This window comes from Diceros bicornis, chromosome 15 (assembly GCF_020826845.1).
Source record: "Diceros bicornis minor isolate mBicDic1 chromosome 15, mDicBic1.mat.cur, whole genome shotgun sequence".
NCBI lineage: Eukaryota > Metazoa > Chordata > Mammalia > Perissodactyla > Rhinocerotidae > Diceros > Diceros bicornis.
Genome location: NC_080754.1, coordinates 46,785,656 through 46,802,349, shown reverse-complemented (window position 1 = coordinate 46,802,349; position 16,694 = coordinate 46,785,656). Strand labels below are relative to the sequence as shown.

Sequence of the window (16,694 nt, the reverse complement as noted above, 5' to 3'; positions counted from 1 at the left end):
TGTAAAATGAAACTGTTTTGTGAGAAGAAGTCCCCCCTGTGGACTCCTTTGGCAGGCGAGTAAGTCCTAGATAGACCCATTCTCAGAAGTAGCGTTTTAAATTGCTTAAATGAAAATACATAGGATTACAAAGGAAACCAATTACATCAAACTGCAGTTATCTAAGTACTAAAACACAAATTTGCATTTTAGTAATATGTAAGCATTTAGAATTAACACATTACACAACAAAATTCAGCAGTGTCTCATAACTACCATCTTTCCAAATTAGTGATGAGTTTATTCACAATTGAAATGCGGTAAGAAAACACCTGATTTCATTTGTTTACAAAATCACAGATACCACTAATACTATCGGGTTTGTGGCCTATTTCAGATTTGAATGAAATGTTAAATTCAGTTAGAAGGGAGTGAAAATAAAGATGCAATTATTTTTTTGTCCACCAAGTTCACAGATCTCTCAAAATTTTTCTGTAGACTCCAATATAAGAACCCTTGGGCTTTAGGATTTGTGGGTTTTTTCCAGTTTCAAACTGTGATGATTCCTCTATGATTCCTCACCTGTTTAAATGTTCATATTGCCCAGGATCATGTCTATAAGTTCTAAACTAAAAATGTTGTAAAAAAATTTTGTGAAACTACCTTCAGTTGATCAAAAAAAACCCCAGCTCTTCTCACCACCATTAGTTAAAAGTTAAAATTTAATTTTTCACTAGTTCTGATGAAAATTTCTTAAAAAGGTGATCTCCCATTTGAGTGTTTGTATTAGTCATAGTTCTCCAGAGAAACAGAACTAATAGGATGTATAAAAGAGATTTATTATGATGAATTGGCTTACACAATTGCGGAGGCTGAGAAGTCCCAAGGTCTACAGTTGGCAAGCTGGAGACCCAGGAGAGCTGATGGTGTAAGTTCCTCTCCAAAAGCTGGCTGACTTGAGACCCAAGAAGAGTTGATGTTTCAGGTGAGTCCAAAGAAAGGAAAAGACCTGTGTCCCAGCTCAGGGCAGTCAGGCAAGAGTGGGAAGGTCTGCCTTTTTGTTCTATTCAGGCCTTTAATTATTGAATTAAGTCCCAACCACATTAGGGAGGGCAATCTGCTTAGTCTCCCAACTCAAATATTGATCTCATCTGAAAAAACACCCTCACAGACACACCCAAAGTAAAGTTTGACCAACTATCTGGGTACCTCTTGGTGGCCCAGTCAAGTTGACACATAAAATTAACCATCTCAGTGCTTAGAAATCACTTTTTAAATACCATAGGCATCCTTATCACAATTGGAACATTACTGTACTGTGAAAACTGGGAAAATCAGGGAGATACATTGTTTCTACACAACTGAAGTTACAAGAGTAATACTGAAATGCAAAAAAAAAAAGAGATTTAATTTTACTATAATGTGTAGAATGTGTAACATTTATTTTGAATGTTACATTTTTCTTGCTATTTGAATAGGTAATCAAGTTAGATTTCTTATCTATGTAGTGTGAATACTTGTGTGTGCAGGGGAAAACAGAGTGTGGGAGAAATAGAAGGTTTGAATTATTAAACAGATTGTTAAATACTTTAGAAACTTAATGTGTCTTGGTATCTTTATTCAACTAATGTAAATGTTGACTTCATTTCTTTATATTTCACTTTTATGATCATTTACTATGAGGTTTTGTCTTTTAGCTTAAAAGTATACTTGCAAAAAGCATACAGCCTTAGGATCGAAATGGTAATTTCATTTCAGGTCTTCAACAGACTTGTAGGAAATTAAACAAGTGACATCACTACGGTCTTTGCCTGAACTTGCTTATTTTATGAACTGGAATAAAAATGCTTGTTATCAAACATTAAGTATGGAGCATTTTGAACTCCTTAGATGAAATACTTAATTTGAATTTACTCAGCCTTGTAAATAAATTTAAAAAGTTAATTGACCTGCGCAAATTTGTTACCAACCTTCTCTCTCCCGTGGTGGCTAACTTCCAGTAAAATGAAGAAATTAACATTTCTTTCTACTTCTCTCTCAGATATTTGTGCTTACACAGGTTGAGTAGATCAGTATCTATTACCTGATATGGGTTTATTATAATCCACTGAAGTGCTGTGTGGGAAATCAATTCACATTAGGGTAGAATATAGATTTAGGATCACTTAAGATCTGTGAATTTGGCCTGGATTTTAAAGTAATGAATAATAAAAAAATTTAGAGGATAGAGTTTCTGTGCCAGGAATGTTCTCCTCTTAAGGGAAATCCCTAGATGAAATGACTTGGGAAAAATAATCCTATCTGAAAATTGGGTTCTTTTTTATCCTATTTTACTCTGAAACTAGTTAGGAACAAAAGAACAAAATAAGGCTTGAGAGTAATGTGCTTGCTCCCCTCATCACTGGTTAAATCAGGAGAATAGGCAGTAGAGAATGAGGTGGTGAGAGAGAGAGAGAGAGAGAGAGAGAGCGAGAGAGTGAGCCAGCGAGTGAGTGAGGGAGAGAGGAGAAATGTAGTGGACTGATAAGTCCTCTGCAGGACTTGACAGGGAAACTCTGGGCTCAGCTGGTAAGGAACTGGCCCCAGGAGGGCTTCTTGGGGTACTCTGTGTTGTCCATGATGCTCCAATCTTGAATTGGCTTTCTTGAAGCTTTTACCCTTCATTTGGTCTTAACTTGGACATGAGGCTCAATAGCCAAGTGGTCTCAGCTATAGGCCTCAGCTATAGCTTGGGCCACACAAACCTATTGTTCTGTACTCTATCCTCCCTTCATAAAAAGTCCATGTTTAGTACCATAGGTGAGGTTTAATAGATCTTAACCTTTAAAATATGATGTTAAAACAATTGAAGATAATGCTCACTCTGTTGCCATCTTAGTTGGTTTACAAAAGGAGTTTATAAATGCCCAAGGTGGCAATACAACACTTTAGGGGAAAGAGAGACTTTTCAATAAGTGGGTGAAGGAAAGCAAGCCAGAGGAGGGAAAAGAATGCAGAAGTATTTTAGGGAATATAATCTTGAAGTTTGGATATTGCCCTTTTGATTTGCCTGAAAATACAAAACATGTAAAGAATGATGTAGCTAGAAGGAATCACGGAAATGGAATGCAATGAAAATATTAAAGCTATGCAATACACGTAACCGTGACAAGAACAGAGAGACTAGAGGAGAATTTGTGCTGGCTTTGAAAAGCATGCCCTGGACCGATAAAAAGCTGAGGCTAGACAAGAACTGTGCTCTGTGTAACTGTTAGAGCAAACAAAGAATACAAGGCTTCCTTGGAGTTAGGTCATTTGTTACATCTTAGGAACTTGCATGTATGGGAAGCTAATACTTTTTGTCAGAGGGAAGCTTTTATATAACAATGATGACTGAATGAAAATAATATCAAATGTCACACTTAAATACCACACTTATTTTAAAAAGTTTAATTCTTTCAGAGACATATATTGTGAAATTTAGAATTGTCGATTTTTGATCTATACCATTCTTCTATTGAGAAAAAAATTTCTATCTAAGGAGCATGGCTGATATTTGGAGTGGATATTGAGATTTATGTGTGCAAAATGAAATTAAAACCAAACCTATATTGCATAATACCCTCAATGTCCATCCATGTTGTCACAAATGGCTGGATTTCATCGTTTCTTATGGCTGAGTAGTATTCCATTGTGTATATATACCACATCTTCTTTATCCATTCGTCCCTTGATGGGCACTTAGGTTGCTTCCAAGTCTTGGCTATTGTGAATAATGCTGCAGTGAACACAGGGGTGCATGTATCTTTATGCATTGGTGTTTTCAAGTTCTTTGGATAAATACCCAGCAGTAGAATAGCTGGATCATATGGTAGTTCTATCCTTGATTTCTAGGGGAAGGGGGGAGGGAGGAGGGTGAAAGGGATCATTTGGCACAGGTGTGTGGTGATGGGTTGTAATTAGTATTTGGGTGGTGAACATGATGTAGTCTATGCGGGGGTGGAGGTGTGATGCTGTGCACCTGAGGTTTATACAATGTTGTGGACCAATGTTGCTGCAATAAACAAAAAATTTAAAATAAATAAATAAATAAATAAATAAATAAATAAATAAACCAAACCTATATTGGGGCCAGCCCAGTGGCTTAACGGTTTAGTGCGCGTGCTACACTACTGGTGGCCCGGGTTTGGATCCCGGGCGCGCACCAACGCACCGCTTCTCTGGCCATGCTGAGGCCGCGTCCCACATACAGCAACTAGAAGGATGTGCAACTATGACATACAACTATCTACTGGGGCTCTCGGGATAAAAAAGGGAGGAGGATTGGCAATAGATGTTAGCTCAGAGCCGGTCTTCCTCAATAAAAAGAGGAGGATTAGCATGGATGTTAGCTCAGGGCTGATCTTTCTCACAAAAAAAAAAAAAAACAAAAAAACCCAAACCTATATTTTCATTGCTATTGAGTGGGATCCATGTCTCAAAAAGACATAGATGTTGCTGTAGTAAAAGGAAAGTAGACCACTTATAAAAATGATTTTTAATTTCCTTGGCTAGGCATCTGGTGAAAGAAAAGACTATATTCTATCAAATCCTCATTAATAACGCGAAAGAGTGCAACAGTCTAAGTTGCACAAATTCAAATGTCTCCAGACACCATTCAGTAATTTTGAATGAGTGAAGTAGGCTGAGCATGACACTAGTGTTGGAACACTGGTGAATGTCTTGCCAGAAAATTAGGGTCTCAAAAGAAGCAAATTGGTGAGGGTTACCATAAAAAGCATTAGGTTGCCATTGATTAGACTGTGTGGTAGAACACTCTTTTTACTTTCAATTTGCAAAGTGCTTAATTACCCAAGATATTTGTAAATAAGATTAAACTAAAACCTTGCCTTGTTTATAAACACTTGCACGGCCTTACTGTTTTAATTGACTTGAACTTTATGGCAAAGATCTTTCTATTAGGTCCTCAAAGAAAACTGGATGGATATTGAAACATTTTACATTTGAAAAATCTAACACTGCAGTTGAAAAAAGTTGAAACAACTCACTTTCTGAATATTAAACTGCATGTTTCCAAATCTTTTGATAGGTTATATTTAAAAGTATTTTTGGAATTATGTTATACCAAAGAAGTGTGGGGGAGGTGAAGAGTCCACGTCTTGATTCAGTGGCAAACATGTATGGAATACATACTTATTACACATTAGATGTGATATTGTCATGCTACTGTCTCACTTCCCTTATGATTACTGCTGAGGAGACTGGTATTCTTCCATGTTTCATACTTGAGACAACAGCATCTCAGAAAGATTCTAGATTTTTGGAAATTTTATTAAAGAAGACATTTTTAATATTAATTATGGAACCCCTTAGTTCACTCGTTTTTGATTTTTTTATCTTTGTTCAATTTTTGTAAAGCTATTATGATTTATTTTGCATGCTAAACAACTCTTAGTTTAAGAAATAATGGTCTGTCATTTTATATTTCCCCATAGGTTGCACTTAGCTTTGGTTCTCTATGGCCCGCAATAGTTGTTGGTGTATGCTCTTAAGACATGGAAATATACTTTTAAGAAGAAATGGAGAAAATTTCTTCTGTGGTTTTTGAAAAACTCTTTAAGAGGAGTGGAATTATGTCCTACCAAGCCATCTTTAAATTTATGGGAAAACTTAAAAAAAAAAACAAAAAACCTGAAACCCTTTTAGGGACTCGTCATTCTTTTAAAATATTTCAAGTTAAAGAATCATTACAGTTCATAATAAATCTCTGATAAAAAAAGATTTTGAAGCAACAACAGCAAGCAAAGCTTGATTTAGGCCAGTGCTAGCTGCACTTCAGCGAGCGTCAGAATCATAGGGGAGTGTTACAACACAGAATCTCGGGGTCCATCCCCAAAGACTCCCATTCCAAAGGACCTAGGTGGAGCCTCAGCATTTGCCTTTCGAACAAGTTCCTGAATGATATTGATGCTGTTGTTCTTTGGACCACATTTTGAGTAGCATTGATTTTGGGATGCCCCAAGAAGCATAGTGTGTACTAACAATTTAAATTATGTTTTTCAGAAAAATAATTTCAACTGTTCCAGAAGATCTCAGTGCCCAGAAACCAATGTCAGTTCTGTACAGATACAAGGTGATGCCGATTATTTCATCAACCATCTTGGAGTTCCCACCGTGCAGTTTGCTTATGAGGACATCAAAGCATTAGAGGTGATTGTTCCTAAAAATGCAAAACACACACACACACACAATAAAGCAGACATGCAGAATTTGATTTTATCCTGGCTATTCATCTTTCTTACCAAATAGGTCACTATAGGAAGCTGCTTCATTTAGAGAGTTATTCTTGTTCAGAGGCTTCGTAACAGTGTTTGAAAACATCAGCTCTTTTCAATAGCTTGAATTTGATTTAAAAAGATTTATACTGTTACTCACATTTTCAGTGTGCTTTGCAACAAGAAATTTGCAGTAGTTGGATTAACATCAAAACATAATTGTAATCTTCAGTAGTCACAGAAACAGATGACATGTGCAATAGATCCTCCTTTCTTTGCCCAAGAGAGAATGCATTTCACGTGCTGTACATTAATGTGAGTCTTGTGGATTAGCTACCCAAAGTTTGTCAATAGTTTGCCTGCCTAAAAAGATACTACTTTTTTTGTGAAGATAGGCAGCTTTAATCCAAAAAATATCACAGAAGCCTGATTCACTTTAATTAAATCTGTGTCCATCCATCTTTTGGATTTCAAACCTTTTAATCTTTCTCGGAATTATGTCACAGGAAACTGTTTCTCTGTAGATCTAAATCTGTTAAATATTTTACCTTCTTTTACAAATTGGGTATGTCTTATTGGGAGCTATTTGAAAGCATCTGGGGTAGAGCCTGCTTGAAGCAATTATTACATTAACAAAATAGTGGTTGGAAAAAAGAGTAAAGCCTGCTTTGTTTTTCAATTATAGATGTTCCTGAAAAGTTGTGTTTAAATTATATTTTATAGGCTCAACTTCAGATATGCAATATTTTAGTTTCTGCCAGCTTTTTAGCAATATTTAGCTTGATGTTTCTCTGCAGTCTCCCTACCCCCCACCCCTTAGTTTCTCTGTAAAGAGCTGATGATTACTAACAACTTAAATTCGTGGGGGGAGAAACTGTGGGTGAATCTTATTGTGATGAGATGAATTCTTGGGTAATGCACAAATAATCATTATGATTTACCTGTTTTTTAAATTTGGATTTTCATATACTACTGTTGTTTGAAGATGGATTACATATGTAAAGGTATCTTTTCTTTTACCAAGCCCACTATATGCACGTTAGTGAAATCAATGTATTAAGAAATTAACTCATTATTCAATTTCCTGCTTGATATCTTTTAATATCTCTTTAATCATCCACCCATCCCAGCCCATCCAGCTCCGTCATGTTAACATGTCAAATGATAGCTTTTATTCAACACATGTCTAATTCATCTTGGTTGAGTTTTAAGCCGAGAATTTAGAGAGGCGGTATAGCATAGCCTTAGGAATGGAACTATGCTTGATTCCTGGCTCTGATACTTACTAGGCAAATGATTTAACCTCTTTCAGAATTATTTTATAGATGAGGAAACTTGGTATACTTATGGAATCTACTTCATAGAGCCATGGTAAGGATTAAATGAGACTGCATGTAAAGGGCTTAACTAACATCCAGCACATAATAAGGCCCCCATTAACCACAGCTATCATCACAATTATCCTTGTCTGATTGTAGGTCCAACATATTAGTGGGAAAATTTCTAAACTTTTTAGATAAGAACACGTTAGTGGAAGAGAGAAGCCTGTTAATTAAGAAAAACAAGCTTCTAAGCCCAAAGAGGTGGAATTTGATGAGCTTCAGCTTGAGGATCTGAGATGTCAACAGGAAGAAGATATGGAAACAGGTCCCAATGAAGTTCTAAGAATGTGCTGTTATTACTATGAAATTCCTAAGGCTAAAGTCTATCTACTAGAACTAGCTTAGTCTGAAGGAGCTAATCTGCTTTTTGAAATATACCCAGAATGTCTAACTCCCATCATCAAAATCAGTTTTTATTATACTTGTCTCCAAAAAGGTAATTAAAAGAGAATCCCCTATGCTTTATAACAAATGACCTTGTTTATATTGCTTTAGTGTGGAAAATTTTTTTAATGAATTTGTCGCTAACAAAATATGAATGCTTGAGATGAAATAATTTTGTGTGGTGAACTCTCCAAAGAACAGATAATAACCTTTGCTTTCTGCATTAACCTATAATAAATATTTGTATACAGTTATTAAGAGGAATTATAAACATTGAAAGGCTTTATCCATGATATAAAGAATATTTATCCTATGTCAATTAGTGAAGTATATAATGAAATTAGAGCTTTTTCATGAATTTACAATTAGATTTAAAAATATAATATGTATTATATATACAATTAAAGTAATATCTACTTATTGAGTAACTCGTTGTGCTAAGTATTTTTACCTCATCTCTTTTAATACTTACAATATCCTTATGAGTCAGCTATTATTATTAACACTTTTTTTGCTGGGGATGAAATGGAGCTTAAAATCAAGTAGCTTATCCAAGATCATAAAGCTAATAAATGGTAAAGATAGAAGTTAACCTCGGGTCTGTTTAACAGTAAGCCCATCTTCTTAACTATTACACTAAAGGTTGCAAATTGGAAGCTCAAGGGCAAGATCCAGTCCACAGATATATTTTGTTTGCCTTGCACTTTATTGAAAAACTGGATTTCTGGAAACATTGGGTTCTTTTTTTCAATGGAAACAACCTGCTAAATTGTGAATTACTCACCAGCCTGCCATGTTCTTTATTAAGGAGTCTGTCGAATTGTTTATCCTAGAGTACAGTTAAGAAGAGTATTTCTTCAATACCTGTTTCTAGCAAAAATTGGGAAATGAATGATCAACCTAACAGACCACATATTTCACCAGACTGTGTCACCTATATTACCTGCCTGGTCCCTGTAGGCACTGAGTTCATCATCTCTGCACTCATTTTGAGTAAAAGAGTTGATAATTCTACTTTCCCTTCCATTTTAAAACATACATGTGTTTTAAGTGAGCTAATTTTATGATTGTACTCATGTTTTTGAAGAAACTATTTAAAAATCATTTGGGTAATTATAATGCAAAAGTATTTCCCCTAATTTTTTTTTACCTGGTAAAATTGATTATGGAACTGTTATATTCAAGTTCAACAAGTGAATAGTGATAATAGGAAAAAAATTTAACTGTAAGAAAATAAACTAGTGCCATAGATGTCACTTTTATGGCCATATGGGACATGATTAGTTCTAAAATTATTTTTTGATGGAACATGACGTTTTATAATATCTATCCCCGATATTTCATGCTCTCCTTATTCCCACCAGTATCTTTTCCCTCTAGTTTCTCTGGATGCTAATATATTGCATAAGATTGCTTGGAGTACCTTTCATAGCTTTTCTTGGCGTCTATACTCTGATTTTCCAATAATTAAATTTCACAAATGCAAAGCAATCTATGGATTTGCCAAATGTTAGAATTATTCCTTTCATAAGATATTGCCCTGTTAATTGAAACGTCTCTAGTTGTAAGCTTCATTTAAATAAGGTTTTCAATTTGTAAACATTGTTGCACCTGTTCGGAGAAGCATTCTGCACAGATTAAATACAATGCGGAGATTGCTGAGAAGGAAATGAAAAGACAGATGCTTTCTGATTAAGAGCGCAATATTTATGACAGGCTGGTGGTCCAATGCACATTTCTTCTGTCACTTAACAGCTGTTTCACATAATTTTTGTTCCAGATTAGTATATTTACTCTCTAGAGGGCATGTCAGAGGGTCTGGCTTTCTTAGTATATCAAAAGATCAATCCATGCCCTAGCAAGCTTTATACCACAAATTGAAGCTCTGGTTCGTCACTCTATTTAACCTTATATTTTTTGGTCTTCTGCTCTAAACATTCTATTTTAAACCCAATTTACCTCTATAATGGAGCATTTAACATTTAAATGATAATGAGATAAAGAAGTATTATAGCTTTTATATAGCAAGTGTTTTTGCATAATTGTTACAAAATCATTTACTAGCCCAGCGACCAAAAAGCAAGTAGCATGGGTGTTTTGAAACTCTTATTAATTCTTTTTAAGTTAGGTGACTTTGATATCGATTCTGATTCTTAAACTGATATGTAGCAGGATGAGTGTGTGTGTGTGTGTGTGTGTGTGTGTGTGTGTGTGTGTGTGTGAACTTTAACATTAAGGTAATTTTATGGGATAAAATGATAATTTGTGTAGATACAATACTACAATATACATATACACATTTTGGAGGAAAGTAACTCATAGTTTACATGTTGATTCTTCATCTTTTATTCTAATAAGTACAAAAAGAATTTATCTTACTTAAATTAGAGATCATTCTTTCATTACATTTTCTGTTTGGAACTTAGTCACTGTCATTGTTATAAGGAACCAAATAGTTATGTGTAGCTACGCATAAGTTATACTGATGTTTTGCAATATCTGATAGAGTCTGTTTCCTACTGATAGCTACAAAACTTATGTAATGTCACTCAGAAATGAAATTTTACCTTTTCTACTTCAAAATGTGCCAATTAGAAACAGGATGGAAAGGAGTTCTTTAGTGTTTTCTGTAGTTGATTACTTTTCTTTCTAATTTATTTTAGGAAAAATACTTTCAATTTCGATCAAAATATGTGGCATTATTATTTTCAGATCAGACTTGCTTCATTTAGGGCAGCAGTTCTCAATCATTTTGTCCTAAAAACCCATTTGCCTCTAAAGGTATTGAAGACTTGGGCTGGCCTGGTAGTGTAGTGGTTAAGGTCGCAGGCTCTGCTTTGGTGGCCCCGGGTTCGCAGGTTCGGATCCTGGGCATGGACATATGCCCCACTCATCAAGCCATGCAGTGGTGGCGTCCCATATACAAAATGGAGGAAGATGGGCATGGATGTTAGCTCAGGGCCAATCTTGGCAACAGATGTTGGCTCATGGCTCCCTCACAAAAAAAAAAAGAATAAACAAATAAGTAAATAAATAAATAAAATAAAAGTATTGAAGACTCTAAAGAAAAGACCTTTTGTTTATGTGGCTAATATGTTCAAATATTTGTCATATTAGAAATTAAAACAAAAATCTATAATATTATTTATTAATTCATTTAAAATATCAATAATAAACTTGTTACAAATTAATATAAATAACTTATTTTTATGAAAGATAATTATATTTCCCAAGACAAAAAAATATAAATGAGAAGAATGACATTATTTTATATTTTTGGGAATCTCTTTAATGTGACTTAATATGAAATAACTAGATTGTCTCATCTGTTTTTGCATTTAATCTGTTGTTATATATTGTTTTGGTTGAAATGTATGAAGAAAAATCTGGTCTAATAGTTTTTTCTGATAATAACAGGTTTTTTTTTTGATACTACATTGAAACTTGACAAGTATTGGTTTCCTAAACATTAGTTTCAATGTGGAATTTGAAACTACATTAATGAACTTTTTGTACCCGGCATACTTGTGAATATAGAGTGAGAGTGTGAAGGCATGTCATGTCACTATTATTATGAAAATAGTTTTGATCAGGGACGTTTGAAGGTCTCTGAGCCACACTTGGAGCAATATTGCTTTGGGGAAATGGCCTTGGTTAAACTAGTCTACTTCATTTTTTATAATATCTGACAAGGTGTTCAACTTTGCTCTTTTTCAAGGATTGGAACTGTGATTGTGTGTAAACCCATGTGTGTCTTTTCTAGTTATCTTTGGGTATTGCCATCCCATTCACCTGACAAACAGCACGAAGTAGGGAATATAGCAGTCTCATAAACTGTGACTCTACAACGAATTCTGCTTCTTAGAAGCCTTCCTTTAGAAGAGAAGGTTAAACCCCAATCAACAAATCAACAGTTATAGAGCAGCTTTGAAAAGCTTTGATTGTACAGTATATGAAATGCCTGTCACAGAGGGAGTGCTATTAAAGTTGCTGTATGCTTCCAAGAGCCTGAGGAGTAAACACAAGAAATTGAAATATGAGACAGATATTAAAAAAACAAAGACTTGAGAAACTCTTAAGACTCAAATTGATAATTCAAAAGATCATACTTCAAATTGCCTAATATTTTGAAATGGCTGCAAGGAGGACAGATGTGCCCCAGCAGGTATCCTTGCTTGGAATTCTAAACAAGAACATTTATTCCAAATGGCCATCATCAACGGATGGCAGTATATAGCATACACACTATATTTTAACTGTAACGCTATTTTCAGGGATTATCTTGTGATCCTGTTGTGGTCCTATTAGCAGGGAACTTGTTTTATAATGAAGTTTTTGATAATTTCAATAACAGTCCTTACAGGTGGGTTTAATGATAGACTACATTGTAAATTTGGCAACATTTAAGTTTAGAATATAGGGTGACTCTAATGTGGTTTATTCTGATATTTGTTCATTCAAACTCATTCATCTATTTAGCTAGCAATTATTAAGCACCTGTTGTAATCCCCAGCACTATGTTAGAAATACAAAGATGAGTAAAACATGCTCCCTTTCTCTCAAAGTGCTCACAGTCTAGATTGGGACTTAGACTTATAGACGATCAAATAAAATAGAAGTTCTCTTAACTGACTTCCACTTGACCAACTTGTGGGATTCCCTGACAATTTTCATTCCTTTAAACACAATGATCAATGATCAAGGCTCCTTGAAGCTCATCATGGTAAGATCCTTTCTGAATTTCTGCACACTTGTGTTATCTCAGGTTCGGTGGTATGCTCGCCAGAGTCAGCTATATTCTCAGACCTATACATGCCCTTTGCATTTGTTATTAATAATTAGATAATTTAATTGCTGCATAAACTTGTTAATCATGGGTATGAAAAAACATTACTTCTAAGAAACCTATAGTGATAACTTTCTAAAAGATGAGTTGCTAATACAGAACTGCTGTGTAGTGAACCAGGCAACTCTTAAAGATTGGGGGAAATTCTAGTGATCGAGATGCCTTCTTTACTTCACAAATATCTTTATAAATGCCACTTTAAATAAAAGACAACTTGAAATGTAGATAATATCTAGGACGCAAAAGAAATAATTGAACTCTATTCAACAGGTCACTGTTCAGAGAAAAGGCCTTGGCTCCACATCAAAATATTGACCAATAAACATGCACTCACAGGTTTTGAATTAATATATAATATTTTACATATGTATTCTTTCTTTTTCTTGCCAATTTTTTTTTTTTTTTTTTTTTTTGTGAGGAGATCAGCCCTGAGCTAACATCCGCCAATCCTCCTCCTTTTTTGCTGAGGAAGACGGCCCTGGGCTAACATCGGTGCCTATCTTCCTCCACTTTATATGGGACGCCGCCACAGCATGGCTTACCAAGCAGTGCGTCGGTGCGCGCCCGGGATCCGAACCAGCGAACCCCGGGCCGCCGCAGCGGAGCGCGCGCACTTAACCGCTTGCGCCACCGGGCCGGCCCCTGCCAATTTTTAATTGAACCAGCTACTAAATAATTAACCTGCCAACCAATGAGACAAATCGTCTTGGCTAAGAGGGCTTCTAATGTACAATGAAGTGATAGAAGCAAGGTAGTGTCAAAGACAATTATATTTAAAAAACACTCATATAACATTTGTAGTAGGCATTGTTTTGCTCTAAGTCCTTTAACAAGTTAATTCATTTCCTTTAATTCATGTACTTATAACTAGTACTTATGAGAGAAGTACATTAAAGACGAGACTGAGTCACAAAGTGGCCCAGTAACTTGGCCAACATCACACATCTATTAAGCGGTAGAATCAGGCTTCAAACCCAGCAGTCTCGCACCAGATTTCTGGGCTATTTTCCCTAGTCTTCTGCTGTTTCTCAAAGTTTTCTAGATAAAATGAAGTACTTCTAAAATGCGTTCTATCTCCCACTACATCTCGTGGTACAGCGTAATGCTACAGTGCTTAATTCTTATTTTTCCTACTTTCCTATAGGAAGGTTCTAAACATTTCAGCTTTGACGATTCTCAAAGCTAAGCAGTAGCTTGAAGTGGGTGATATTTCTTAACTGAATCTAAAATGAGCCCATCATTTATATATAATGACAAAACTGCTATTAATCTTTTCTTATAGTAATTTATGTATTCTTTTACAAAACAAATAGACTCTATAAATCTATTTCTAAGTTAATTTTGGAAGATGAAGAGATGGACAAGTTTATCTCTTCTAATTTCAATCATAATGACACATTTCTTTAAGTAGAATACTTTGGCATCTAAGACCACTTTGGGAAAATTAGATGACTTTTTTAAATGAATAATTAAAACGTTAAGAGCAGTTTTGGAACCCATACGCTCTAACTATAAACTCCAGAAGGAAATGGCATATCTAGAGCTTATACAGCTGTGGATGACGGCTATGGCCATGAATGAAATTCATTGTCCATTCCCTAATCACCACAACTTCTTCATACTATTTTATTTGCATCTGGAATTGCAGATCTTCAGCATCTGTTTCACAGCTTCAGTGTTTCACACAGAAGCTTATAGTTCTGTTTATTTTTTTAATAAGTAAATGTTTCTATAGAAACTACAAACAAAGATACAACAGTGCCCTTGAAGTCTCATCAATGTTAAAAAAAAAAAAGATTGAAGCTAAGGCCACTTGGCTTTTAAAGATTGCTATTGCTTCCTCATGAAAGTTCTGGCTTTTATATTAGTCTCAAGAGAGCTGCACTTGTATTCAGGCTCCTTTCATGATGCTTGTGTCCCTGTGATTTTAAATTAATGGAGAGAATTCTGAAAAAGAACAAAGTATTTATCAGTATTTTTATTTCTATAGTCTCTTGTCAGTAGCTTTAACACTGAAATCATTCTGACCCAATTTTCTCTTATCAGTGAATAACATTTTAAGTCTAAATAGTGTAGTGTTTATGTAGGACTGATAAATGGGCAAAAGTAGGAAAAAATAAACTGTACTTTTATGTACAAGGTCATTTTCAGTTCTCCTTTAAATTAGTATTTTTCACTTTATTTTTATTCATTGATAATTCTTATCAGAGAATTAGAAAGTTTACACATATTCCATGTTTAGAGGTAATTTCTAATTTACCACCCAAGTATACATATATGGAAGTTGAATTAATAAGAAATTTTGTATTGATATTGCTCGGATCTATTCTTAGAAATAGTAAAATCAGAGTATGACTGTTTATGGCAAAATATTGATGTTAAATTCAGGGCACTTCTTCTCTCTGTACTGGCCACATGCCCGGATTAGGAATGGTAGCTCCATTGGCTATCTTTGGTTTGCAAACTCCCACCAGTTGAGGGGTGATTTTGGACAATCCAAGTGGTACAAGTAAGATCAGAAGCTTCTTTAGTGAGAGGATGGTTCTAAGAGTTGTGGGTCCACAGATGTGTCTGGCCCAGACATTCTTTGATGGACTGATTAATAAGAAGCTCTCATAGATTCATTGACCTTTAGAGCAACATTGATCATTGAACTCAGGTAGTTTAATCCATTCCTCTGTAGAAAAGGAAATAGAAGCTTAGAGATATTAAGGAACTTAATCTGAAGGAGTGAAGAAGAGCAAGTGCAGACTTAATTCTCCCTACTCCCAGCTCAGTGTTTCTATCCATAGCTACTGTCTTCTAAACTATTCTGTATGTTCTATTCTTTCTCCCGCTTATTTTCTCAACTTTCTTCCTTTCTCTTCTTTAGTCTGACTTCTTTCACCTTTTCCTGCACATATGGTCTTACTCTTTTTATCCTTTCCTTCTTTTTTCATCCCTTGCCTTTTATACATTATTTTCTACTCCCACTCTGTTTCCCGCTACCTGTTCTCTCTATTTTCAGTTTTTTGGTTGCCTCTGAAATCTAGTCTGTTTCAGCTGACTTGATGTCTTTAATTTGCTCGTGGATGAAGCCATAGCCTGGCTTTCCCCTAACGTGTCAGAGTATGAGGCTATAGTACAAATGGAGGCCATTGTAAGATATAGCTAAATACTAAATGTTTAAATGTTATAAGTCAAGCTAAAAATCTTTTAAATAAAATATGTTCTTTGTTCCTGATCTGACAAGTACATATTTAAAATTATTGGAGAGGAAGCTTTGAATTTAATGTTCTCAGACTTCTGAGAATCCTATGCCAAAATGTGGTGACAGAGGAAGAACTGGCCCCTGGCCCCTGATCATTTATCCTTGGCCTACCATTCTTTTTCTGCCTACATTTGAGTTTTTCCCATACCATGAGGGGCCTTGTGTATAGATGTGTGAACACCATGCTCTGCACTTTTAAGCAGTCCCTAACACCTGTAAACAGCTGCTCCTTGCCCACCCCCTGGGCCTAGGGGTCCCCACTAGAGGCACAGTCTTCCCTGGGGATGATGGACCTGGAGAAGAGCACTGCCCAATCACTGGAAGCAGATATAGGGCCATTTGAGCAGGGAATTCTGAGATTCTAGAATTCAAGGTAACTAGAACTTGATCTGGAAAGGGAGTCATAGACTCTGAGTGGACACATCTATCTGTGTTGACTTAAGATCTAAAGACCTTGGAAATAAAAAAAAATGACTAAACTCTAGAACCTGAACTTTAGGTATGCCAAACTCTAGAAAGTCCTGGGGTAGGATAGATAAATATTCTTGAATAAACCTGCTCAAATGCCTTGAGTTTTTTACCTATGATTTGTCACTAAG

General features: G+C 35.4%; 1 protein-coding gene across 10 annotated transcripts in view; it reads left to right on the top strand.

The window, feature by feature from the left end:
* Window positions 1–16,694, top strand: part of NAALADL2 (N-acetylated alpha-linked acidic dipeptidase like 2) — a 1,285,146-nt gene that overhangs the window by 1,070,474 nt on the left and 197,978 nt on the right. For all 10 annotated transcript variants that reach the window (XM_058556330.1, XM_058556331.1, XM_058556328.1 and 7 more), the window contains one exon: window positions 6,022–6,168. In XM_058556330.1, the coding sequence (XP_058412313.1) occupies window positions 6,022–6,168 (147 nt within the window). The remainder of the gene's footprint in view (window positions 1–6,021; window positions 6,169–16,694) is intronic.